The sequence below is a fragment of the Oncorhynchus tshawytscha genome, linkage group LG22 (genome assembly GCF_018296145.1).
Source record: "Oncorhynchus tshawytscha isolate Ot180627B linkage group LG22, Otsh_v2.0, whole genome shotgun sequence".
NCBI classification, from domain to species: Eukaryota; Metazoa; Chordata; class Actinopteri; order Salmoniformes; family Salmonidae; genus Oncorhynchus; species Oncorhynchus tshawytscha.
The window spans coordinates 1,030,182-1,057,155 of NC_056450.1; the positions used below are offsets into that span (position 1 = coordinate 1,030,182).

General features: G+C 45.8%; 1 protein-coding gene across 1 annotated transcript in view; it reads right to left on the reverse strand.

Moving 5' to 3' along the window:
- The window catches only part of LOC112247400 (histone-lysine N-methyltransferase PRDM16-like), a gene marked incomplete at its 3' end in the record, with an annotated part of 390,390 nt that extends 366,788 nt beyond the window's left edge, over positions 1 to 23,602 (reverse strand). Inside the window, exon 1 of the mRNA XM_024416152.2 lies at positions 23,333 to 23,602. Within this exon, the coding sequence (XP_024271920.2) occupies positions 23,333 to 23,369 (37 nt within the window). The remainder of the gene's footprint in view (positions 1 to 23,332) is intronic.
- Between the last annotated feature and the right edge of the window lie 3,372 nt (positions 23,603 to 26,974).

Genomic DNA, 26,974 nt, shown 5'->3' on the forward strand with positions numbered 1-26,974 from the left:
ACGAGCTTGGAGGGTACTATGGTGTTGAATGCCGAGCTGTAGTCGATGAACAGCATTCTCACATAGGTATTCCTCTTGTCCAGATGGGTTAGGGCAGTGTGCAGTGTGGTTGAGATTGCATCGTCTGTGGACCTATTTGGGCGGTAAGCAAATTGGAGTGGGTCAAGGGTGTCAGGTAGGGTGGAGGTGATATGGTCCTTGACTAGTCTCTCAAAGCACTTCATGATGACGGATGTGAGTGCTACGGGGCGGTAGTCGTTTAGCTCAGTTACCTTAGCTTTCTTGGGAACAGGAACAATGGTGGCCCTCTTGAAGCATGTGGGAACAGCAGACTGGTATAGGGATTGGTTGAATATGTCCGTAAACACACCGGCCAGCTGGTCTGCGCATGCTCTGAGGGCGCGGCTGGGGATGCCGTCTGGGCCTGCAGCCTTGCGAGGGTTAACACGTTTAAATGTCTTACTCACTTCGGCTGCAGTGAAGGAGAGACCGCATGATTCCGTTGCAGGCCGTGTCAGTGGCACTGTATTGTCCTCAAAGCGGGCAAAAAGTTATTTAGTCTGCCTGGGAGCAAGACATCCTGGTCCGTGACTGGGCTGGGTTTCTTCCTGTAGTCCGTGATTGATTGTAGACCCTGCCACATACCTCTTGTGTCTGAGCCGTTGAATTGAGATTCTACTTTGTCTCTGTACTGGCGCTTAGCTTGTTTGATAGCCTTGCGGAGGGAATAGCTGCACTGTTTGTATTCAGTCATGTTACCAGACACCTTGCCCTGATTAAAAGCAGTGGTTCGTGCCTTCAGTTTCACACGAATGCTGCCATCAATCCACGGTTTCTGGTTAGGGAATGTTTTAATCGTTGCTATGGGAACGACATCTTCAACGCACGTTCTAATGAACTCGCACACCGTATCAGCGTATTCGTCAATGTTGTTGTCTGACGCAATACGAAACATCTCCCAGTCCACGTGGTGGAAGCAGTCTTGGAGTGTGGAGTCAGCTTGGTCGGACCAGCGTTGGACAGACCTCAGCGTGGGAGCTTCTTGTTTTAGTTTCTGTCTGTAGGCAGGGATCAACAAAATGGAGTCGTGGTCAGCTTTTCCGAAAGGGGGGCGGGGCAGGGCCTTATATGCGTCGCGGAAGTTAGAGTAACAATGATCCAGGGTCTTTCCACCCCTGGTTGCGCAATCAATATGCTGATAAAATTTAGGGAGCCCCGACCCCCACCCCATCCCTGTTGAAGTGTGTCCAGGCAGCCATGGTAGTGGATGGGTCAAAGGTCAGATGGTTCATGTGATAACTTTTTCCAGGTCTACGGGCCCAGATGAGGGCCGTTAACCCGGCGTCTTTCCTTCTTTACTCTTTGCTCTCTCGCTCTCTCTCTCTCTCTGTCACTCAGTACCCCCGGGTTTTGCACGGCCCAGAGCTGAAAGCTCCATTCACACACCCTCTAACCCAGGGATGTTTTTGCAATTCAATATTTTCACAAGCAGCCTCATCATTACTTTGGAACCGGACACTGGGCAGGATGAGGTTGGGAGCAGCACACAGGAATCACAAAGGAATCACAGTGTCAGGAAGGGAAGGATGGGGTTACGGGGGAGATGAGGGGCTAATGACCCATCTTGAAATGTTTCAGTGAAGACTCAACACCTTGGGTGCTCGGACACAGACGTGCGCACACAGACCACTCTACTCATTGTTTCACGAACAATCTGACACCGGGTAAATGATGAAGATGGGGTAAAAGATGGGGGGGGTGGTCTAATGACGGGAATAAAAAGCCCTAGTCTATGACAGTAATAAAGATCATATCAATTACTTGTAGAGTATGACAACTTAAGAATATGTTTAGTTAGAGAATATACTGTATATTCTCATCCCATGAGATATGAAGTTTCTATGCAGGTCTTTTTGGAAGACTATCTAACGCTGGCTGTCTAACACTGGCTGTCTAACGCTGGCTGTCTAACGCTGGCTGTCTAACGCTGGCTGTTTAACGCTGGCTGTCTAACGCTGACTGTCTAACGCTGACTGTCTAACGATGGCTGTCTAACGCTGGGTGTCTAACGCTGGCTGTCTAACGCGGGCTGTCTAACACTGGCTGTCTAACGCTGACTGTCTAACGCTGACTGTCTAACGCTGACTGTTTAACGCTGGCTGTCTAACGCTGGCTGTCTAATGCTGGCTGTCTAACGCTGGCTGTCTAACGCTGGCTGTCTAACGCTGGCTGTCTAACGCTGGCTGTTTAACGCTGGCTGTCTAACGCTGGCTGTCTAACGCTGACTGTCTAACGCTGGCTGTCTAACGCTGGCTGTCTAACGCTGGCTGTTTAACGCTGGCTGTCTAACGCTGGCTGTCTAATGCTGGCTGTCTAACGCTGGCTGTCTAACGCTGGCTGTCTAATGCTGGCTGTCTAACGCTGGCTGTTTAACGCTGGCTGTCTAACGCTGGCTGTCTAACGCTGACTGTCTAACGCTGGCTGTCTAACGCTGGCTGTCTAACGCTGACTGTCTAACGCTGGCTGTCTAACGCTGGCTGTCTAACGCTGGCTGTCTAACGCTGGCTGTCTAAGGCTGTCCAACGCTGTTTAATGCTGGCTGTCTAACGCTGACTGTCTAACGCTGGCTGTCTAACGCTGACTGTTTAACGCTGGCTGTCTAACGCTGGCTGTCTAACGCTGGCTGTCTAACGCTGGCTGATAAATGCTGGCTGTCTAACGCTGGCTGTCTAACGCTGGCTGTATAACGCTGACTGTCTAACGCTGGCTGTTTAACGCTGGCTGTCTAACGCTGGCTGTCTAACGCTGGCTGTCTAACGCTGGCTGTCTAACGCTGACTGTCTAACGCTGGCTGTCTAACGCTGACTGTTTAACGCTGGCTGTCTAACGCTGGCTGTCTAACGCTGGCTGTCTAACGCTGGCTGTCTAACGCTGGCTGTCTAACGCTGACTGTCTAACGCTGGCTGTTTAACGCTGGCTGTTTAACGCTGGCTGTCTAACGCTGACTGTCTAACGCTGGCTGTCTAACGCTGGCTGTCTAACGCTGGCTGTCTAACGCTGACTGTCTAACGCTGGCTGTCTAACGCTGGCTGTCTAACGCTGGCTGTCTAACGCTGGCTGTCTAACGCTGACTGTTTAACGCTGACTGTCTAACGCTGGCTGTCTAACGCTGGCTGTCTAACGCTGACTGTCCAACGCTGGCTGTCTAACGCTGGCTGTCTAACGCTGACTGTCTAACGCTGGCTGTCTAACGCTGGCTGTCTAACGCTGGCTGTCTAACGCTGACTGTTTAACGCTGACTGTCTAACGCTGGCTGTTAAATGCTGGCTGTCTAACGCTGGCTGTTAACGCTGGCTGTCTAACGCTGGCTGTCTAACGCTGGCTGTTTAACGCTGGCTGTTTAACGCTGGCTGTTTAACGCTGGCTGTCTAACGCTGGCTGTCTAACGCTGACTGTCTAACGCTGACTGTCTAACGCTGGCTGTTAACGCTGGCTGTCTAACGCTGGCTGTCTAACGCTGACTGTCCAACGCTGACTGTCTAACGCTGGCTGTCTAACGCTGGCTGTCTAACGCTGGCTGTCTAACGCTGGCTGTCTAACGCTGACTGTCTAACGCTGACTGTCTAACGCTGACTGTCTAACGCTGGCTGTTAAATGCTGGCTGTCTAACGCTGGCTGTCTAACGCTGGCTGTCTAACGCTGGCTGTCTAACGCTGACTGGTTAACGCTGGCTGTTTAACGCTGGCTGTCTAACGCTGGCTGTCTAACGCTGGCTGTCTAACGCTGGCTGTCTAACGCTGGCTGTCTAACGCTGGCTGTCTAACGCTGGCTGTCTAACGCTGGCTGTCTAACGCTGGCTGTCTAACGCTGGCTGTCTAACGCTGGCTGTCTAACGCTGGCTGTCTAACGCTGGCTGTTTAACGCTGGCTGTCTAACGCTGGCTGTCTAACGCTGGCTGTCTAACGCTGGCTGTCTAACGCTGGCTGTCTAACGCTGGCTGTCTAACGCTGGCTGTCTAACGCTGGCTGTCTAACGCTGGCTGTCTAACGCTGACTGTCTAACGCTGGCTGTCTAACGCTGGCTGTCTAACGCTGGCTGTCTAACGCTGGCTGTCTAACGCTGGCTGTTTAACGCTGGCTGTTTAACGCTGGCTGTCTAACGCTGGCTGTCTAACGCTGGCTGTCTAACTGACTGTCTAACGCTGGCTGTCTAACGCTGGCTGTCTAACGCTGGCTGTCTAACGCTGGCTGTCTAACGCTGGCTGTCTAACGCTGACTGTCTAACGCTGGCTGTCTAACGCTGACTGTTTAAAGCTGGCTGTCTAACGCTGGCTGTCTAACGCTGGCTGTATAACGCTGGCAGTCTAACGCTGGCTGTTTAACGCTGACTGTCTAACGCTGGCTGTTTAACGCTGGCTGTTTAACGCTGACTGTCTAACGCTGGCTGTCTAACGCTGGCTGTCTAACGCTGGCTGTCTAACGCTGGCTGTCTAACGCTGACTGTCTAACCCTGGCTGTCTAAGGCTGGCTGTCTAACGCTGGCTGTCTAACGCTGGCTGTCTAACGCTGGCTGTCTAACGCTGGCTGTCTAACGCTGACTGTTTAAGGCTGGCTGTCTAACGCTGGCTGTTTAACGCTGACTGTCTAACGCTGGCTGTCTAACGCTGGCTGTCTAACGCGGGCTGTCTAACGCTGACTGGCCAACGCTGACTGTCTAACGCTGACTGTCTAACGCTGACTGTCTAACGCTGACTGTCTTACGCTGGCTGTCTAACGCGGGCTGTCTAACGCTGGCTGTCTAACGCTGACTGTCTAACGCTGGCTGTCTAACGCTGGCTGTCTAACGCTGACTGTCTAACGCTGACTGTCTAACGCTGGCTGTTAACACTGGCTGTCTAACGCTGGCTGTCTAACGCTGACTGTCTAACGCTGGCTGTCTAACGCTGGCTGTCTAACGCTGACTGTCTAACGCTGGCTGTCTAACGCTGGCTGTCTAACACTGGCTGTTAACGCTGTCTGTCTAACGCTGGCTGTCTAACGCTGACTGTCTAACGCTGACTGTCTAACGCTGGCTGTCTAACGCTGACTGTCTAACGCTGGCTGTCTAACGCTGACTGTTTAACGCTGGCTGTCTAACGCTGACTGTTTAAGGCTCGCTGTTTAACGCTGGCTGTTTAACGCTGGCTGTCTAACGCTGGCTGTCTAACGCTGACTGTCTAACGCTGACTGTCTAACGCTGGCTGTCTAACGCTGGCTGTCTAACGCTGGCTGTCTAACGCGGGCTGTCTAACACTGGCTGTCTAACGCTGACTGTCTAACGCTGACTGTCTAACGCTGACTGTTTAACGCTGGCTGTCTAACGCTGGCTGTCTAACGCTGGCTGTCTAACGCTGGCTGTCTAACGCTGGCTGTCTAACGCTGGCTGTCTAACGCTGGCTGTCTAACGCTGGCTGTCTAACGCTGGCTGTCTAATGCTGACTGTCTAACGCTGGCTGTCTAACGCTGGCTGTCTAACGCTGGCTGTCTAACGCTGGCTGTCTAAGGCTGGCTGTTTAACGCTGGCTGTCTAACGCTGGCTGTCTAACGCGGGCTGTCTAACACTGACTGTCTAACGCTGGCTGTCTAACGCTGGCTGTTTAACGCTGGCTGTCTAACGCTGGCTGTCTAACGCTGGCTGTCTAACGCTGACTGTCTAACGCTGGCTGTCTAACGCTGACTGTTTAAAGCTGGCTGTCTAACGCTGGCTGTCTAACGGCTGGCTGACTCTAACGCTGGCTGCTGACTGTCTAATGCTGGCTGGCTGGCTCTAACGCTGACTGTCTAACGCTGGCTGTCTAACACTGACTGTTTAAAGCTGGCTGTCTAACGCTGGCTGTCTAACGCTGGCTGTATAATGCTGGCAGTCTAACGCTGGCTGTTTAACGCTGACTGTCTAACGCTGGCTGTTTAACGCTGGCTGTTTAACGCTGACTGTCTAACGCTGACTGTCTAACGCTGGCTGTCTAACGCTGGCTGTCTAACGCTGGCTGTCTAACGCTGACTGTCTAATGCTGACTGTCTAACCCTGGCTGTCTAAGGCTGGCTGTCTAACGCTGACTGTCTAACGCTGGCTGTCTAACGCTGGCTGTCTAACGCTGGCTGTCTAACGCTGACTGTTTAAGGCTGGCTGTCTAACGCTGGCTGTTTAACGCTGACTGTCTAACGCTGGCTGTCTAACGCTGGCTGTCTAACGCGGGCTGTCTAACGCTGACTGGCCAACGCTGACTGTCTAACGCTGACTGTCTAACGCTGACTGTCTAACGCTGACTGTCTTACGCTGGCTGTCTAACGCGGGCTGTCTAACGCTGGCTGTCTAACGCTGACTGTCTAACGCTGGCTGTCTAACGCTGGCTGTCTAACGCTGACTGTCTAACGCTGACTGTCTAACGCTGGCTGTTAACACTGGCTGTCTAACGCTGGCTGTCTAACGCTGACTGTCTAACGCTGGCTGTCTAACGCTGGCTGTCTAACGCTGACTGTCTAACGCTGGCTGTCTAACGCTGGCTGTCTAACACTGGCTGTTAACGCTGTCTGTCTAACGCTGGCTGTCTAACGCTGACTGTCTAACGCTGACTGTCTAACGCTGGCTGTCTAACGCTGACTGTCTAACGCTGGCTGTCTAGCTGACTGTTTAACGCTGGCTGTCTAACGCTGACTGTTTAAGGCTCGCTGTTTAACGCTGGCTGTTTAACGCTGGCTGTCTAACGCTGGCTGTCTAACGCTGACTGTCTAACGCTGACTGTCTAACGCTGGCTGTCTAACGCTGGCTGTCTAACGCTGGCTGTCTAACGCGGGCTGTCTAACACTGGCTGTCTAACGCTGACTGTCTAACGCTGACTGTCTAACGCTGACTGTTTAACGCTGGCTGTCTAACGCTGGCTGTCTAACGCTGGCTGTCTAACGCTGGCTGTTTAACGCTGGCTGTCTAACGCTGGCTGTCTAACGCTGACTGTCTAACGCTGGCTGTCTAACGCTGGCTGTCTAATGCTGACTGTCTAACGCTGGCTGTCTAACGCTGGCTGTCTAACGCTGGCTGTCTAACGCTGGCTGTCTAAGGCTGGCTGTTTAACGCTGGCTGTCTAACGCTGGCTGTCTAACGCGGGCTGTCTAACACTGACTGTCTAACGCTGGCTGTCTAACGCTGGCTGTTTAACGCTGGCTGTCTAACGCTGGCTGTCTAACGCTGGCTGTCTAACGCTGACTGTCTAACGCTGGCTGTCTAACGCTGACTGTTTAAAGCTGGCTGTCTAACGCTGGCTGTCTAACGCTCTGTAAACGCTGGCAGTCTAACGCTGGCTGTTTAACGCTGACTGTCTAACGCTGGCTGTTTAACGCTGGCTCTTAACGCTGACTGTCTAACGCTGGCTGCTGGCTGTCTAACGCTGGCTGTCTAACGCTGGCTGTCTAACGCTGACTGTCTAACGCTGACTGTTTAAAGCTGGCTGTCTAAGGCTGGCTGTCTAACGCTGACTGTCTAACGCTGGCTGTCTAACGCTGGCTGTTTAACGCTGACTGTCTAACGCTGACTGTTTAAGGCTGGCTGTCTAACGCTGGCTGTTTAACGCTGACTGTCTAACGCTGGCTGTCTAACGCTGGCTGTCTAACGCTGGCTGTCTAACGCTGACTGGCCAACGCTGACTGTCTAACGCTGACTGTCTAACGCTGACTGTCTAACGCTGGCTGTCTTACGCTGGCTGTCTAACGCTGGGCTGTCTAACGCTGGCTGTCTAACGCTGGCTGTCTAACGCTGGCTGTCTAACGCTGGCTGTCTAACGCTGGCTGTCTAACGCTGACTGTCTAACGCTGGCTGTTAACACTGGCTGTCTAACACTGGCTGTCTAACGCTGACTGTCTAACGCTGGCTGTCTAACGCTGGCTGTCTAACGCTGACTGTCTAACGCTGGCTGTCTAACGCTGGCTGTCTAACACTGGCTGTTAACGCTGTCTGTCTAACGCTGGCTGTCTAACGCTGACTGCTGACTGTCTAACGCTGGCTGTCTAACGCTGACTGTCTAACGCTGGCTGTCTAACGCTGACTGTTTAACGCTGGCTGTCTAACGCTGGCTGTCTAACGCTGGCTGTCTAACGCTGGCTGATAAATGCTGGCTGTCTAACGCTGGCTGTCTAACGCTGGCTGTCTAACGCTGACTGTCTAACGCTGGCTGTTTAACGCTGGCTGTCTAACGCTGGCTGTCTAACGCTGACTGTCTAACGCTGGCTGTCTAACGCTGACTGTCTAACGCTGGCTGTCTAACGCTGACTGTTTAACGCTGGCTGTCTAACGCTGGCTGTCTAACGCTGGCTGTCTAACGCTGGCTGTCTAACGCTGGCTGTTTAACGCTGACTGTCTAACGCTGGCTGTTTAACGCTGGCTGTTTAACGCTGGCTGTCTAACGCTGACTGTCTAACGCTGGCTGTCTAACGCTGACTGTTTAACGCTGGCTGTCTAACGCTGACTGTCTAACGCTGGCTGTCTAACGCTGGCTGTTGTCTAACGCTGGCTGTTTAACGCTGGCTGTCTAACGCTGGCTGTCTAACGCTGGCTGTCTAACGCTGACTGTCCAACGCTGACTGTCTAACGCTGGCTGTCTAACGCTGGCTGTCTAACGCTGGCTGTCTAACGCTGGCTGTCTAACGCTGGCTGTCTAACGCTGACTGTCTAACGCTGACTGTCTAACGCTGACTGTTAAATGCTGGCTGTCTAACGCTGGCTGTTAACGCTGGCTGTCTAACGCTGGCTGTCTAACGCTGACTGTCTAACGCTGACTGTCTAACGCTGGCTGTTAACGCTGGCTGTCTAACACTGGCTGTCTAACGCTGACTGTCTAACGCTGGCTGTCTAACGCTGGCTGTCTAACGCTGACTGTCTAACGCTGGCTGTCTAACGCTGGCTGTCTAACGCTGGCTGTCTAACGCTGACTGTTTAACGCTCTAACGCTGGCTGTTAAATGCTGGCTGTCTAACGCTGGCTGTCTAACGCTGGCTGTCTAACGCTGGCTGTCTAACGCTGACTGGTTAAGGCTAACGCTGGCTGTCTAACGCTGGCTGTCTAACGCTGGCTGTCTAACGCTGACTGTCTAACGCTGACTGTCTAACGCTGGCTGTCTAACGCTGGCTGTCTAACGCTGGCTGTCTAACGCTGGCTGTCTAACGCTGGCTGTCTAACGCTGACTGTCTAACGCTGACTGTCTAACGCTGACTGTTTAACGCTGGCTGTCTAACGCTGGCTGTCTAACGCTGGCTGTCTAACGCCGGCTGTTTAACGCTGGCTGCTGGCTGTTAAATGCTGGCTGTCTAACGCTGGCTGTTAACGCTGGCTGTCTAACGCTGGCTGTCTAACGCTGACTGGTTAAGGCTAACGCTGGCTGTTTAACGCTGGCTGTCTAACGCTGGCTGTCTAACGCTGGACTGTCTAACGCTGACTGTCTAACGCTGGCTGTCTAACGCTGGCTGTTTAACGCTGGCTGTCTAACGCGGGCTGTCTAACACTGGCTGTCTAACGCTGGCTGTCTAACGCTGACTGTCTAACGCTGACTGTTTAACGCTGGCTGTCTAACGCTGGCTGTCTAACGCTGGCTGTCTAACGCTGGCTGTTTAACGCGCTGGCTGTTTAACGCTGACTGTCTAACGCTGACTGTCTAACGCTGACTGTCTAATGCTGACTGTCTAACCCTGGCTGTCTAAGGCTGGCTGTCTAACGCTGACTGTCTAACGCTGGCTGTCTAACGCTGGCTGTCTAACGCTGGCTGTCTAACGCTGACTGTTTAAGGCTGGCTGTCTAACGCTGGCTGTTTAACGCTGACTGTCTAACGCTGGCTGTCTAACGCTGGCTGTCTAACGCGGGCTGTCTAACGCTGACTGGCCAACGCTGACTGTCTAACGCTGACTGTCTAACGCTGACTGTCTAACGCTGACTGTCTTACGCTGGCTGTCTAACGCGGGCTGTCTAACGCTGGCTGTCTAACGCTGACTGTCTAACGCTGGCTGTCTAACGCTGGCTGTCTAACGCTGACTGTCTAACGCTGACTGTCTAACGCTGGCTGTTAACACTGGCTGTCTAACACTGGCTGTCTAACGCTGACTGTCTAACGCTGGCTGTCTAACGCTGGCTGTCTAACGCTGACTGTCTAACGCTGGCTGTCTAACGCTGGCTGTCTAACACTGGCTGTTAACGCTGTCTGTCTAACGCTGGCTGTCTAACGCTGAATGTCCAACGCTGACTGTCTAACGCTGGCTGTCTAACGCTGACTGTCTAACGCTGGCTGTCTAACGCTGACTGTTTAACGCTGGCTGTCTAACGCTGGCTGTCTAACGCTGGCTGATAAATGCTGGCTGTCTAACGCTGGCTGTTAACGCTGGCTATATAACGCTGACTGTCTAACGCTGGCTGTTTAACGCTGGCTGTCTAACGCTGGCTGTCTAACGCTGACTGTCTAACGCTGGATGTCTAACGCTGACTGTCTAACGCTGGCTGTCTAACGCTGACTGTTTAACGCTGGCTGTCTAACGCTGGCTGTCTAACGCTGGCTGTATAACGCTGGCTGTCTAACGCTGGCTGTTTAACGCTGACTGTCTAACGCTGGCTGTTTAACGCTGGCTGTTTAACGCTGACTGTCTAACGCTGACTGTCTAACGCTGGCTGTCTAACGCTGGCTGTCTAACGCTGGCTGTCTAACGCTGGCTGTCTAACGCTGGCTGTCTAACGCTGGCTGTCTAACGCTGGCTGTCTAACGCTGGCTGTCTAACGCTGGCTGTCTAACGCTGTCTAAGGTTGGCTGTTTAACGCTGGCTGTCTAACGCTGGCTGTCTAACGCGGGCTGTCTAACGCTGACTGTCCAACGCTGACTGTCTAACGCGGGCTGTCTAACGCTGACTGTCTAACGCTGGCTGTCTAACGCTGGCTGTCTAACGCTGGCTGTCTAACGCTGACTGTTTAACGCTGACTGTCTAACGCTGGCTGTTAAATGCTGGCTGTCTAACGCTGGCTGTTAACGCTGGCTGTCTAACGCTGGCTGTCTAACGCTGACTGTTTAAGGCTCGCTGTTTAACGCTGGCTGTTTAACGCTGGCTGTCTAACGCTGGCTGTCTAACGCTGACTGTCTAACGCTGACTGTCTAACGCTGGCTGTCTAACGCTGGCTGTCTAACGCGGGCTGTCTAACGCTGACTGTCCAACGCTGACTGTCTAACGCGGGCTGTCTAACGCTGACTGTCTAACGCTGGCTGTCTAACGCTGGCTGTCTAACGCTGGCTGTCTAACGCTGACTGTTTAACGCTGACTGTCTAACGCTGGCTGTTAAATGCTGGCTGTCTAACGCTGGCTGTTAACGCTGGCTGTCTAACGCTGGCTGTCTAACGCTGACTGGTTAAGGCTCGCTGTTTAACGCTGGCTGTTTAACGCTGGCTGTCTAACGCTGGCTGTCTAACGCTGACTGTCTAACGCTGACTGTCTAACGCTGGCTGTCTAACGCTGGCTGTCTAACGCTGGCTGTCTAACGCGGGCTGTCTAACACTGGCTGTCTAACGCTGACTGTCTAACGCTGACTGTCTAACGCTGACTGTTTAACGCTGGCTGTCTAACGCTGGCTGTCTAACGCTGGCTGTCTAACGCTGGCTGTTTAACGCTGGCTGTCTAACGCTGGCTGTCTAACGCTGACTGTCTAACGCTGGCTGTCTAACGCTGGCTGTCTAATGCTGGCTGTCTAATGCTGACTGTCTAACGCTGGCTGTCTAACGCTGGCTGTCTAACGCTGGCTGTCTAAGGCTGGCTGTTTAACGCTGGCTGTCTAACGCTGGCTGTCTAACGCGGGCTGTCTAACGCTGGCTGTTTAACGCTGGCTGTCTAACGCTGGCTGTTTAACGCTGGCTGTCTAATGCTGACTGCTAACGCTGGCTGTCTAACGCTGGCTGTCTAACGCTGGCTATATAACGCTGGCTGTTAACGCTGACTGTCTAACGCTGGCTGTCTTACGCTGGCTGTTAACGCTGGCTATATAACACGCCAGGGCAGAGGCCCAGAGGACTATCAGGATTGAAAGTGCATCTCAAAACAATGATTAGGAAATGGAGACTCAGCATGACTCCCTGCTTAAATAAATAAAGTTAAAATATTAATATTTGTAATACATTGGTAGATACCACCAACGCTTATTTTTGTGGCACATTTCTGAATATGAAAGCTGGAACGAGAAGTAATACCGTAAAGAACCACACAGCTTAAGAAATAAGATCACGGTTCCTCCAAAAGAAGGAGAAGTTATTAAGGCCAAACGCAGTGGTAATGGTTTGCTTGGCATGCCAACATCAGTGGAGGAAAATGAAGGTCTTCGGTTTGAGGTTTTATATACTTTTCCAGCAACCACACTATAGTTAATGAAGTTAAACACGCCAATATTAGCGTCTCTCTCGGGAGTCTCCTTAATCAGCATGCCACCACTCGTTGAACCTTTTTTAATGAAAATAAATGGCGATCCAGAGAGATGGACTAATTGTGTTGCAAATGGGGGAGTATGCCATTGATATAATGAAGGCAATTTTCAGAGACAAAGTGGTTGAAGACGTAGTAAAAAAAGTCTCCCATCTCCTGAAGGTTCGACCTCGGGGCAGGGGATTCCAGTACCTGGTTGACTGGGAGGGTTATGGCCTGGAGGAGGGGTGCTGGGTCCCCGCTAGGGACATCCCGGTTAACCAGGTATGTGCCCAGGTAGGACGCCAGGTGGCGCCCCTAGAGGGGGGGGGTACTGTCACACCTTGATCTGTTTGACATGTCTTTGTGCTTGTCTCCAACCCCCTCTAGGTGTCGCCCATCTTTCCCATTATCCCCAGTGTATTTATACCTGTGTTCTCTGTTTGTCTGTTGCAAGTCCATTTTGTTCGTCAAGTCTACCAGCATTTTCCCTCTTGTCCGTGTTCGTACTTTATAGTTTTCCCAGTTTTGACCATTTCTGCCTGCCCTGATCCTGCCTGCCCTGATCCTGCCTGCCATTCTGTACCTTGTCACACCACCCTGGATTATTGACCTCTGCCTGCCCTGACCTGAGACTGCCTGCTGTTCTGTACCTAATGGACTCTGATCTGGATTACTGACCTCTGCCTGCCCTTGACCTGTAGTTTTGCCTGCCCCCTGATCTAGTAATACACTTGTGTTACTTCGACGCTGTCTGCATCTGGGTCTTCTCCTGAAACATGATAGAAGTGGATATTTCTTCTGAAAGAGCACTGATGCCTCTCTAACCCAGCTCACCATTCTTCCACAAGAAAGTGAAGTGTTAAACAAATAGAGGTGCTGCCTACTGCTGGCCTGGTGCGGTCCGCATGGCTACCAAATGCCATTGGATAATGATAATGATGCCTCAATTACTTCTGAGAATCTCCACATCCCCCCCCTTCTCCTCCCCTCCCATCAGAGCAAATTTGTCAAAAGCCCAATGATCGTCCAAAGTAATTGTCCAGACCAGGGGGCATTATTGTGGCAAATTAAATAACCTGATTTTAGAGAAGAAGGGAAGAGAGGAGAAAAAAATAGTCTTGGCATGGTTTTGTCCGAGCCTCTGAGAGGTCCTGTTTGAATCCACTCCTAATGAGACACTACATGCCCATCTTTGTGATTATGACAATACAGAGAGAGGGGGAGGGAGGCGACAAGGAACTTTGAGACTGGTAGAGACAGAGAGGGGGTTGGTGGAGATATAAACTTACGGGGAAACCAGAGAGGGAGCCAATGCTTTAAAAGCAAAGTCCAATGAGAGGGGGCCCTTTAAAGTAGCACCACGTTAAACGGCTGCAGGTAGCCTAGTGGTTAGAACGCTGGGCCAGTAACTGAAAGGTTGCTAGATTGAGTCCCTGAGCTGACAAGGTAAACATCTGTCGATCTGCCCCTGAACAAGGCAGCTAACCCACTGTTCCTAGGCTGTCATTGTAAATTAAGAATTTGTTCTTAACTGACTTGCCTAGTAAAATAAAGGTTAAATTAAAATCACATCTCAAAGACAAAAAAGAGGAAGTCTCTGGGGAGTTTTGTCTCCTTAGCTTTGTCTCTACAGGATGAAGGGAATATAAGGGTCTGGGGCAACATACCATTCTGATAGGTGAAGCACAGTACAGCAGCAAGCCAATAGGGAGTGAGTGAGTAAGATGTAAATCAAGTGAGTATTTGCTGTATGTGGGCATTTAACTAAGCAAGCAAATGCCTGTGGAATTTGAATTAAGTTATCAGGACCATAAGAACACAATTAACTTTAAAACAAAAGTCATGTGCCATTTACCACTGACTAGTCACAATGCAGAGATATTACATTTCTCTGAATCATGAGTGCAGCTTAAACATGCGAATTTCCCAGTCAACATCCCATATGTTTAAAAAAAAATATTTGAAAAAGTCAAACAGCGGGGATGTAATCACACCGAGGCATGGTCGGAGAGAAAATGATTGTGTTTGCATTCCTCTAAAGAAACGAGAAGGAAGCATGTTTTTTTTACAGACAGGGTCATGTTCATTACTCACCAAATGGAATAAAAATACTGCAAGGGCCTACCTAGATTCATCCAATAAGAAAATCGAATCTTTTGTTGAAAAATGCTTTATAACCTATTTCAGTTGTGTGTCGTCATGAACAAGACCCAGGCCCTCTCTTAGTCTTTTCGGTTGTCTGGGTGATAACTTTGACTGACTCTCTGCACAGCACCGTCTGGAATACGATACACAGAAATGCCTTTAACTGAAGTGGAAAGACTTTTCTTTTTCCCCCTGGCAAATGCATACCACTCCGCAGTATGCCTCCTGCCTATTTATATCACATCTCATCTTCGGCACGCAGGACAAACTGCCAAAACATTGGGAGATTGCAGCCCAAACATAGCGAATTAAGTCACATAAAGTGGCTTGCGAAAGTATTCACCCCCTTGGGCATTTTTCCTATTTTGTTGCCTTACAACCTGGAATTAAAATAGATTGTTGGTGAGGTTGTATCATTTGATTTACACAACATGCCTACCACTTTGAAGATACAAAATATTTTGGGAACAAACAAGAAATAAGACAAAAAAACTGAAAACTTGAGTGTGCATAACTATTCACCCCCCCAAAGTCAATACTTTGTAGAGCCACCTTTTGCAGCAATTACAGCTGCAAGTCTCTTGGGGTATGTATCTATAAGCTTGGCACATCTAGCCACTGGGATTTTTGCCCATTCTTCAAGGCAAAACTGCTCCAGTTCCTTCATGTTGGATGGGTTCCGCTGGGGGTAAAGCAATCTTTAAGTCATACCACAGATTCCCAATTAGATTGAGTTCTGGGCTTTTGACTAGGCTATTCCAAGACATTTAAATGTTTCCCTTTAAACCACTCGAGAGTGGTTTTAGCACTATGCTTAGGGTCATTGTCCTGCTGGAAGGTGAACCTCCATCCCAGTCTCAAATCTCTGGAAGACTGAAACAGGTTTCCCTCAAGAATATCCCTGTATTTAGCGCCATCCATCATTCCTTCAATTCTTACCAGTTTCCCAGTCCCTGCCTATGAAAAACGTCCCCAGAGCATGATGCAGCCACCACCATGCTTCACTGTGGGGATGAGTTCTCGGGGTGATGAGAGGTGTTGGGCTTGCACCAGACATAGCGTTTTCCTTGAGGGCCAAAAAGCTTCATTTTAGTCTCATCTGACCAGAGTACCTTCTTCCATATATTTGGGGAGTCTCCCACATGCCTTTTGGCGAACATCAAATGTGTTTGCTTATTTTTTTCTTTGAGCAATGGCTTGTTTTCTGGCCACTCTTTCGTAAAGCCCAGATAGGTGGAGTGTACGGTTTAAAGTGGTCCTATGGACAGATACTCCAATCTCCGCTGTGGAGCTTTGCTGCTTCTCCTTTATATCTTTGGTCTCTTTGTTGCCTCTCTGATTAATGCCCTCCTTGCTTGGTCCCTGAGTTTTGGTGGGCGGCCCTCTCTTGGCAGGTTTGTTGTGGTGCCATATTATTTCCATTTTTTAATAATGGTTTTAATGGTGCTCCGTGGTATATTCAAAGTTTCTGATATTTTTTTATAACCCAACCCTGATCTGTACTTCTCCACAACTTTGTTCCTGACCTGATTGAATAGCTCCTTGGTGTTCATGGTGCCACTTGCTTTGTGGTGTTGCAGACTCTGGGGCCTTTCAGAACAGGTGTATTTATACTGAGATCATGTGACAGAGCATGTCACACTTAGATTGCACACAGGTGGACTTTATTTAACTAATTATGTGACTTCTGAAGGTAATTGGTTGCACCAGATCTTGTTTTGGGGCTTCATTTAAAGGGGGTGAATACATATGCACACACCACTTTTTCGTTTTTTATAATGTTTTGAAACAAGTCATTTTTTTAAAGTTCACTTCACCTATTTGGACACTTTTTTGTATGTCCATTACAAGAAATCCAAGTAAAAATCCATTTAAATTACAGATTGTAATACAACAAAATAGGAAAAACGCCAAGGGGGATGAATACGTTTGCAAGGCACTGTAGGTGTGAGGGGTAGCGGAGAGGTATTTTCCATGTGGATCTGCTGGGGCCTAGTGTGGACGGCGGGGCTGACTGAGATCTCTGTCACACTGTGGTGATATGCAGGGTCGAATTCATTATGCCCAAATGGGATGAAACAAGGAGGGACTACCTGGACCTGTCCAATAAGAAACATTCCATTATATGGGGCGAGTCCACGTTGGGTTATGACATTATTTGTGCCATTATGAGGCAGACCTGAAGGCGAGATTAGGGCTTTGAGTAGTGACTGAACTGCACTGCTCAAAAACAAGAGCCGGCTTCACAGGCAGCAGGCTGCATGGGGTTCGCGTGGGCCTCACACACACACGTACACACACATACACACACCTCCGATAAATATTGGGGCTAACATGGCATGCTTGCCAAAATCATTTATCCTGGGAAAATGTGTGTGCAAGAACGAGTGAGTGAGTGGGTGAGTGAGGGAATGGCTTCCCTACAGTTAATGAGTGAGTGCCGAGCACTATGGTCTCTTGAGTTTACAGAGACTAAGGTGCAGCAGCATAGGAGAGGCCCCATGATAAAACCACTGGAAAGCCAGGGGGGAAAAGCCATATTACAACCTACAGTATGTCTTGTGCTAATTGGGTTGTTTGCTCTACAACCTGCTAGTTCGTATGCCTTCATACCCTGATATACAGTATCGGCCTAAGGCCGAGACAATAACAAGACACAGTGGCAGAACACAATGAAACGCACCTTCTTTCATCAAAAAAACATAAAGCAACATCTGTCTGTTGAAGTCCACAAAACATACAGTTACAAGACCTACAGCACGGTCAAGCAAGTTAATGTTTCTGACATTTCGGACTACTAAACAACTATTGATTTAGAACCATGGTGTTACCTCAATTGGCAAAGAAAACAGGAGCTGCCTCCACTATTCCAGGACCATTTCAACATCATCAAATCACCTCTGCTTAATCTAATACAGTGACAACTAAAATGAACCAAAAACTATTTTGTGCAATCAATGTAAGCTCAAAATGATGTGGCTGGCTAAAATGCTCGCTAGCCTAACTTCCTTTCATGGGCAACGATGCACCAGGGCAACTAGTTAACATTGGCCTACGACATCTAGCTACATCTTGAACTTCCAGTCCAGGGGCACAAAGTATGAATTTATGGTTGGGTCAAAATCGCAGTTCTAAACATTTACCAGCACAGAGAATTCAGTAAAACCACAAGTGCAAATCACTATCTCCATCCATGGCTAATTTAGGACTGGGATAATTTTAGCTAGCTTAGTAGCCACATGAGGATAACGACACAAGACGCAACAATTCAAGTTTTTTGTCAATGATGTTTGGTTTCTGATGTTATGTGATTGCCACTACTATCTTATCATACTGCAGCCTTGTCTTTTTAGTACAATACTATCACTACAACTACTACTACTACTACTACTACTATCTTATCATACTGCAGCTGTGTCTTTTTAGTACAATACTATCACTACAACTACTACTACTACTACTACTACTACTACTACTACTACTATCTTATCATACTGCAGCCTTGTCTTTTTAGTACAATACTATCACTACAACTACTACTACTACTACTACTACTACTACTACTATCTTATCATACTGCAGCTGTGTCTTTTTAGTACAATACTATCACTACAACTACTACTACTACTACTACTACTACTACTACTATCTTATCATACTGCAGCCTTGTCTTTTTAGTACAATACTATCACTACAACTACTACTACTACTACTACTACTATCTTATCATACTGCAGCCTTTTTAGTCTTTTACAACTAGTTGTCTTTTACAATACTATCACTACAACTACTACTACTACTACTACTACTACTACTACTATCTTATCATACTGCAGCTGTGTCTTTTTAGTACAATACTATTACTACTACTACTACTACTACTACTACTACCATCTTATCATACTGCAGCCGTGACTTTTTAGTACAATACTACTACTACTACTACTACTACTACTACTACACCTACTAGTACTACTACTACTACTACTACTACTACTACTACCACCATCTTATCATACTGCAGCCGTGTCTTTTTAGTACAATACTACTACTACTACTACTACTACCACTAGTACTGCTACTACTATTACTACTACTACGATCTTATCATACTGCAGTCGTGACTGTTTAGTCCAATACTACTACTACTACTACTACACCTACTAGTACTACTACTACTACTATTACTACTATTACTACACCTACTACTACTACTACCATCTTATCATACTGCAGCCGTGTCTTTTTAGTCCAATACTACTACTACTACTACTACTACTACTACTACTACGATCTTATCATACTGCAGTCGTGACTGTTTAGTCCAATACTACTACTACTACTACTACTACTACTACACCTACTAGTACTACTACTACTACTATTACTACTATTACTACTACTACTAGTATTACCATCTATCATACTGCAGCCATGTCTTTTTAGTCCAATACTACTACTACTACTACTACTATCATCTTATCATACTGCAGCCGTGTATTTTTAGTACAATACTACTACTACTACTACTACTACTACTACTACTACTACTACTACTACTACTACTGCTACTACTACTACTCTCTTATCATACTGCAGCCGTGTCTGTTTAGTCCAATACTTCTACTACTACTACCAATACTACTATCTTATCATACTGCAGCTGTGTTTTTTTAGTACAATACTTCTACTACTACTACTACTACTACTACCACTACTACTATGTTATCATACTGCAGCCATGTCTGTTTAGTCCAATACTTCTACTACTACACCTACTACTTCCTCTGTCCATTAAAAACCTTGTGGAATTATTTTGTGTTAGCACCTAATCTTTCTTGCAGACTACCTGGGCTAAATCTTATGTCAGCTTTTTTAGAAGTGTAAGCCCAGGGGTCTTGAGGCCTAAGAGTTTTACTTGCCGTGTTTTTTATGGGCTTAATAGTAAAGACATGTATTTTAACGGAAGCATGTATTACCTTTTAATGTTTTCTTCTGAATGTCAAACAAATCACTTCAAAATGAGGCTACCTGCGCACGTTCACCCACTCCAAACAGAAGGAGACAGAAGGAGACATTAGATACAAAACATTCCTCTTGTCGCCTGAATTAATTGATGTGTCTTGCTGACAAATGTACCTCATTTAATATAAAGAAAAGTTGGGACACAAGAAAAGTGGCTAAATTACGGGACGCAAATACAACTGTGTCTGTCTGGTTACCCAAGCTTATCCGTGCGGGAAACTGTGAGGGCCGAGTTGATAATGTCGCAAGTTTGCTACTGGACACAGAGAAATACAAATGGTATCCAGGAGTTCATCTGACTCTTGGGAAAGAGACACAGGGCCTCATCGCCAATATCAAATTATCCCTTAAAAATCCTACAGCAGGGCTATTCAATTCCGGTCCCCCCCCAGACGTTTCACATTTTAGTTTTAACCCTAAAGGACTGGGTTGGGGATCGCTCTTGATCTTGTGAAACCTCAAATGTTGACATAAATTAAACAAAATGAAAATGTCTTAAACTTCACAACAGTGGATACATTTCATTTAAGATGTACTTTTAGCATTAGCGAATATGCGGCCCAATTAACACAACACACACGCAGACTGTATATACGCAGAAGATATAGCCGTGTCAAACCATTACATGATTTTACAATATGACTCTTATAGAAATCAATCAAGATCCAATTGTGAGGCGTCGACATAGGTAGCCTATCTACTGGCCAGACTGCAGACACACCGATACTCCATTTTCATTTTTATCATCTACGATGTTTGCTCGGTTTTAGACACGAGGTAGGCCTGCTTTAGTAGCCTACTGGAAAAGTCACCTGTAATGTTCAACAATTGAATCCTGCCTTAAGCATTGATGGCATGTTGTCAGCACACATGTGTTGTTTCAGACCGAATTGCAAACATTTGAACCATAGGATAGGCCTATAAAGACACAAATAAAATACGTATCGTCTAATAAGGGAGGGGTGTGCACAAGCAACTTATGCCAGGGGAGGTCAACTGAGGAGATGCCTGTGCCATTCTATATAAAATTGAATTAACTGTAGCGAGAAACATCTAAACAACCCTTTAGCCTGCCTCAAATGACAAGAGCGAACAAAAGACAATTTCAAAATGGTCACCAAAATATGACCTAGATTGTATTGTAATACTGTAGGCTATAGCATATGACTCTAATGAGTATATAAAAGGGTAATAATAATAATAACAATCATATGAATAATAACAATAATAATTTGAATTATAAACAACAGGCCTAATAATAATAAATTGTGAAATTTCGAAAGAGATATAGACCTACCTTTTTAGGAAAAATAAGATAAACAAACCTAAAAAACAATCATCTAAATTACAGGCCACCAGGCTATGATACCATGTAACATATTCATGTAAACGTGTAAAAGTGTTTTCAAATATCACTACATATCCAAAAGGCCTAAGCTGTACATGTGGGGAAATACGGGCCGTCACAGCATTTATTGATCAATGCGAGTTTACCCAGTTCGACACCGCTCAGGGAGGCGATCTGAGAGCCGAATCCCTGTGGATTTGAGGATTCTGGACCGGGGAAGTCTGTATAAATCTCCTTAAATCAGGCCCTTTTCGATTTAATCAGGACTATGTCAACTCTGTCGAAATCTAAAAAGGTTCCACCGCTACTTAAATTATGCCAGTTTGGGGGGAAATGTAATAAGTGCAGCCTGCTATAGGACTTTTCTACAGGTAGAGAGTATGACAAGTATCCCACGATGTGTATAGCCTCTGTGACTGCACAAGTATCCTGTAGGCGTAAGGCCTAAATGTTGTCAACAACTCGGGTCCAGCTTTATTAAATAGCACAAGGCCATATTCATGTGATCTTCTTTTTGTTTATAACTTATTAGTTCCAACTTACTAAAACACAAGGCGAGACAAATTGGGGTCGCTAAGGTCTGGAAGTTTAGCAAGAAGGTAATAATTCTTGCCGAGTGAGAGGTCTCCTCAAATTCATGCAGGCATTTATTTTAAATAGCACTCGGCTCAAAAAGCAATAAGATCAAGGTCTATTTTATTTATATTGTAAATGAAAAATACCTTCCTGAATTGATAACGATTCTCCCTGAGAGCTGGGCCTGCTTTCTCTTTGCAAAGACTTGACAAATGTCCGCGCGTGACACCGACAATTAAAAAACTTGAACCATACATACACAAGCACAATTACAAGAAACGCTGCTTACAATGTACTAGTTTTATTTCTGGTTCCAAACACAATATGTAACTGTTGAAATGTTTACTTGTCTTGTCCTCATTGACACAAATGATTGATCATAATGCGTAGAAAACGGAGGAGGTATACAACCAACGTACTAGGCTACTCGTTTACAGCACGGTCATTTCACCGTGCTTGTTAACATAGCGGCGAGACAGAAACACCAATATGCCTTCATTGGAAATGTAACATGCCTTAAATCTGAAAATGTTGATTTGGGATTAACAAAGGCCATATAAAATGTTTTTCAGGGGCTTATGCTGAAATGAAAATAAACGACTTCTTAAATAATTGTAAATATCTTATGCGTTCAGATTCGTTAATAGGCTGCTGATGGATTAAACTCATTAGGCTATACATTTCACTGACTCCTCACTGGTTTAAGCAATCATCTGCTCGAAGTTCTGCATTTGCAATGACCAACCGCTACATGTCCATAATCGAAACTCATCTTGAAATAATTGATAACACCCATAACAAAAAATGAATCATCTTTCGTGTCTGAAAATATGTGTAACACACATTATTGCTTTACCTTTTATTCAGAAAACAAATAACACCTAAATTGATTACACACATTTACAGAAAAAGCCAACTGTATTCATGGATGCGCAATAAGCAAATCAATCGGAAAATATCAGAATCCAAGCTGAGAAACATCCTTCTTCATACACAAGCATCTACACGATGTTCACAAACATTTGAATTACTTGTTTCCGTCTATGAGAACAGCAACAGTCCGTAAAGTACCTTCTTGCACAAGAAGCATTATCGATTGCCATTCCCCGAAAGAGGAACAAAACACCATAGTAGTTAAGCGGTCAGAGGGGAAAAAACGACTTCGTGAATGCATTTTCTTCTAAGGTAAAACGGACGGATAAAATGCTTCATGAAAATAGCAATTTCTTTCCAATTTCACATTTGAACGTCTCCCACTTGTCGTCAATGAAGGTTGTGCGGAATGTGCGCAGAACTCGGTCTCTATTCTGTGCTCCTTCTATCGCCATGACCAGTGCTAGAGCGCCCACTATTTCAAAAGACAGGAATATTATTTCACAAGACTTGGAAAAACTCAATAAAAAAGTTACTATCCCAGTCGAAAACTTTTAGCTAACTTTCGGGTAACGATTCTACGCCGTTTCTAACCTCAGAGAAAATAAATCAAAACGACTCCACAGCGCAGTTTGTATGGACATGTTTTTTCTCTCATAGATTTAATACAAACCACCAGCAGTGTTTCTCAGCATATATGAAAGTTCTGAAGTTGGGAACAAGCGAACCCGAGGCTGCAACAGCGAGCAGGCTGGATACACGAAGTAGGATGTTTTAAGGTTACTATTCACACAGAGAACGACATTATATCTAGGAGGACAAAGACCCGTCTCCAAAGGAACTGATAAATGACAATGACACATTGGTGACGAGAGTTCGAGCCACCGACCGAAAAGCGTAAGAAGGGAAAAATACCTACTTTTGGCCAGTTTTCTTGCCCTAGCCTTGGATCGCATCTTGTCGGCTTGTAGATTCCTCTCGTCCTCCGTGAGCCCAGAAGCAGCAACAACACTATCTTCATCTCACAAGCATTGTCAGTTTGGACACCTTCGCACATGCGCACATGCCATTCAATCTGACACCCTCGTCAGGGACAAAAAACTTTGCAATGTATTCATCATTATCACTTTTTGTCCTATACTCTCCCCCTAGATCACTTATCTCTTTCCTCCTCCTTCTGAGCACCATCTCGGATCCCCCCTCCCTCTCCGGTACAACCGCTATTGCCACCACCAGCACCTTCTTGACTACCCCTTTGAGAGCAGTAACTTATTTTTCGCAAACCCGTGGGATCCGGAATTGCAATGGACACAGCATGATAGCCTATGTGATGGGGTCAAGGTCCATCCTCAACTGCAAGGTGATTTTTTTATCAAGTATCACTACTGATCATGCAAAATGATCACATCAAAAATCTAATTTAAGGTCAAGTAAAAACAATACGTTAAAAAAAGAAATAGCTTACTATTGTTATTACTGGCTATAATTATCAGCCTATTTAACATTATTCTATTATAATGAATATGATGGCTTTACTGTTACCGTTGTTCTTCTCATTATTTGTGTTGCTATAATAATGAATTACGAGAAAGATAGGCCCTATTCTACTACAGATAGGCCCTATTCTATTACAGACAGGCCCTATTCTATTACAGACAGGCCCTATTCTATTACAGATAGGCCCTATTCTATTACAGATAGGCTCTATTCTATTACAGATAGGCCCTATTCAATTACAGACAGGCCATATTCTATTACAGATAGGCCCTATTCTACAGATAGGCCCTATTCTATTACAGATAGGCCATATTCTATTACAGATAGGCCCTATTCTATTACAGACAGGGACCTATTCTATTACAGAGGCCCTATTCTATTACAGACAGGCCCTATTCTATTACAGATAGGCCCTATTCTATTACAGACAGGGACCTATTCTATTACAGATAGGCCCTATTCTATTACAGATAGGCCCTATTCTATTACAGATAGGCCCTATTCTATTACAGATAGGCCCTATTCTATTACAGACAGGGACCTATTCTATTACAGACAGGGACCTATTCTATTACAGATAGGCACTATTCTATTACAGACAAGCCCTATTCTATTACAGACAGGGCCTATTCTATTACAGATAGGAACTATTCTATTACAGACAGGCCATATTCTATTACAGATAGGCCCTATTCTATTACAGACAGTGCCTATTCTATCACAGATAGGCACTATTCTATTACAGACAGTGACTATTATATTACAGATAGGCTCTATTCTATTACAGACAGTGCCTATTCTATTACAGACAGGGCCTATTCTATTACAGACAGGGCCTATTCTATTACAGATAGGCTCTATTCTATTACAGATAGGCTTTATTCTATTACAGATAGGCCCTATTCTATTACAGATAGGCCCTATTCTATTACAGATAGGCTCTATTCTATTACAGATAGGGCCTATTCTATTACAGATAGGCCATATTCTATTAAAGATAGGCTTTATTCTATTACAGATAGGCCTATTCTATTACAGATAGGCCCTATTCTATTACAGATAGGCCCTATTCTATTACAGATAGGCCCTATTCTATTACAGATAGGCCCTATTCTATTACAGATAGACTATTACAGATAGGCCCTATTCTATTACAGATAGGCTCTATTCTATTACAGATAGGCCCTATTCTATTACAGATAGGCTCTATTCTATTACAGATAGGCTCTATTCTATTACAGATAGGCTCTATTCTATTACAGATAGGCCCTATTCTATTACAGATAGGCCCTATTCTATTACAGATAGGCTCTATTCTATTACAGATAGGCCCTATTCAATTACAGACAGGCCATATTCTATTACAGACAGGCCCTATTCTATTACAGATAGGCTCTATTCTATTACAGATAGGCCCTATTCTATTACAGATAGGCGCTATTCTATTACAGATAGGTTCTATTCTATTACAGATAGGCCCTATTCTATTACAGACAGTGCCTATTCTATTACAGACAGTGCCTATTCTATTACAGACAGGGCCTATTCTATTACAGATAGGCCCTATTCTATTACAGATAGGGTCTATTCTATTACAGATAGGCCCTATTCTATTACAGATAGGCCCTATTCTATTACAGATAGGCTCCTCAAAATATGTTTAGACTATATTTACAAATAACGCTATTGACGTGTCATCTGTCATTGTGTTCAATGTAGGCTACTCAAATGTCCCGTTCTGCAAGGGGTTATTTTTGACGCCACTAAATTAAATGCATATGTTGGAGTCCATGCATCGTAAACAACAGGTGTAGATTAGCAGTGAATTTATGATATAGCTCTCCGTAATGAAAATGTTGCATGCTTTGCCCCGGAGCAAACCACACGAAACCGCAGCTGTTGATGCATGCAGCCGCCGAATTTCAATAGACGAGACAAGGGACTTGAGCGGGCTGGTTTCAATGAATTGTATTTCTAAAGGAAACATATTGAGTCAATGTATTTTTAATTTAAACGATTCTTTATTTCTGTACCCCGATCCTCTCCCTGCACTATGGAGCAGATGTCATACTTAGCTACATTAAAAAGTAATGAATGAAAACATGTAGCGCCATTGTGTCACAAGGACTCCAGGTAAACCCAGCGAGGAGTTTCAACTGTTTGTATGATTTTGCCTTCCACTTGTTTTACGTTGCATGTAATGGCATTCAGACATGCAGTGTGTATGACAGCAGGCGTCTGTTGCTCGTTGCATGCATATTAACAGGCAATGTTAGGTGTGTGGTCAATTTTAGTTGGAGGTTTGGTTATATGCGCTATTGCCTATTCTGCAGCCCATAACGCAGCTAAGCAATTGAGATATGTACGTCTGTATGCTACCGTATGTATGAATTAATACAATATTTACAGTGAACTGTATGGATGTTGAACGAAAGAAAGGCGAATATTCCTACAGTCCTGTACTAATCCACATGTAGGCTAGGTATGATTACTGTTCAGTTGAAGCAGTGAAGAAAACAACCTATCTAGTCAAGCTAATATCAGGAAAGTATCGGCCTGTCTGACAACAAATAGCATGGTTATTCGGGATAATTAATTATTCGCATTTGAACTTAATTTCATTATTGGTCCTATTGCATGCAGTTCATTGACAATTATTATAAACCACATTGCTGTATCATTGTTATTATAATAATTATGATTATTATATTGTAAGGATTAATGTTATTATTATTATTTGCAACTACTTCGACGCAACATGTAGATCGATTTTAATTCATGCCTACATGTAAAACCAAATCAGGAAGGCTATGTTCATTTTAAAAAACTACGTAAAATTGGATGCATTGCATACTATTTGAAAACATAGTCCTGGAAAAGAAACGAGTTGCATGATTACTTGCATGACCAGGAGATTGATCTCGGAGCGAATTAAAAGTTGTGATTTGTAAACGGGAAAAGGGTACCTCTACAGAAGATATAGACCAATTAGGACCGTTAACCAAACAACGGGTGGGATCAAAGCCTTGATTGAACACCAATACGAAATTATTATAAATACTAA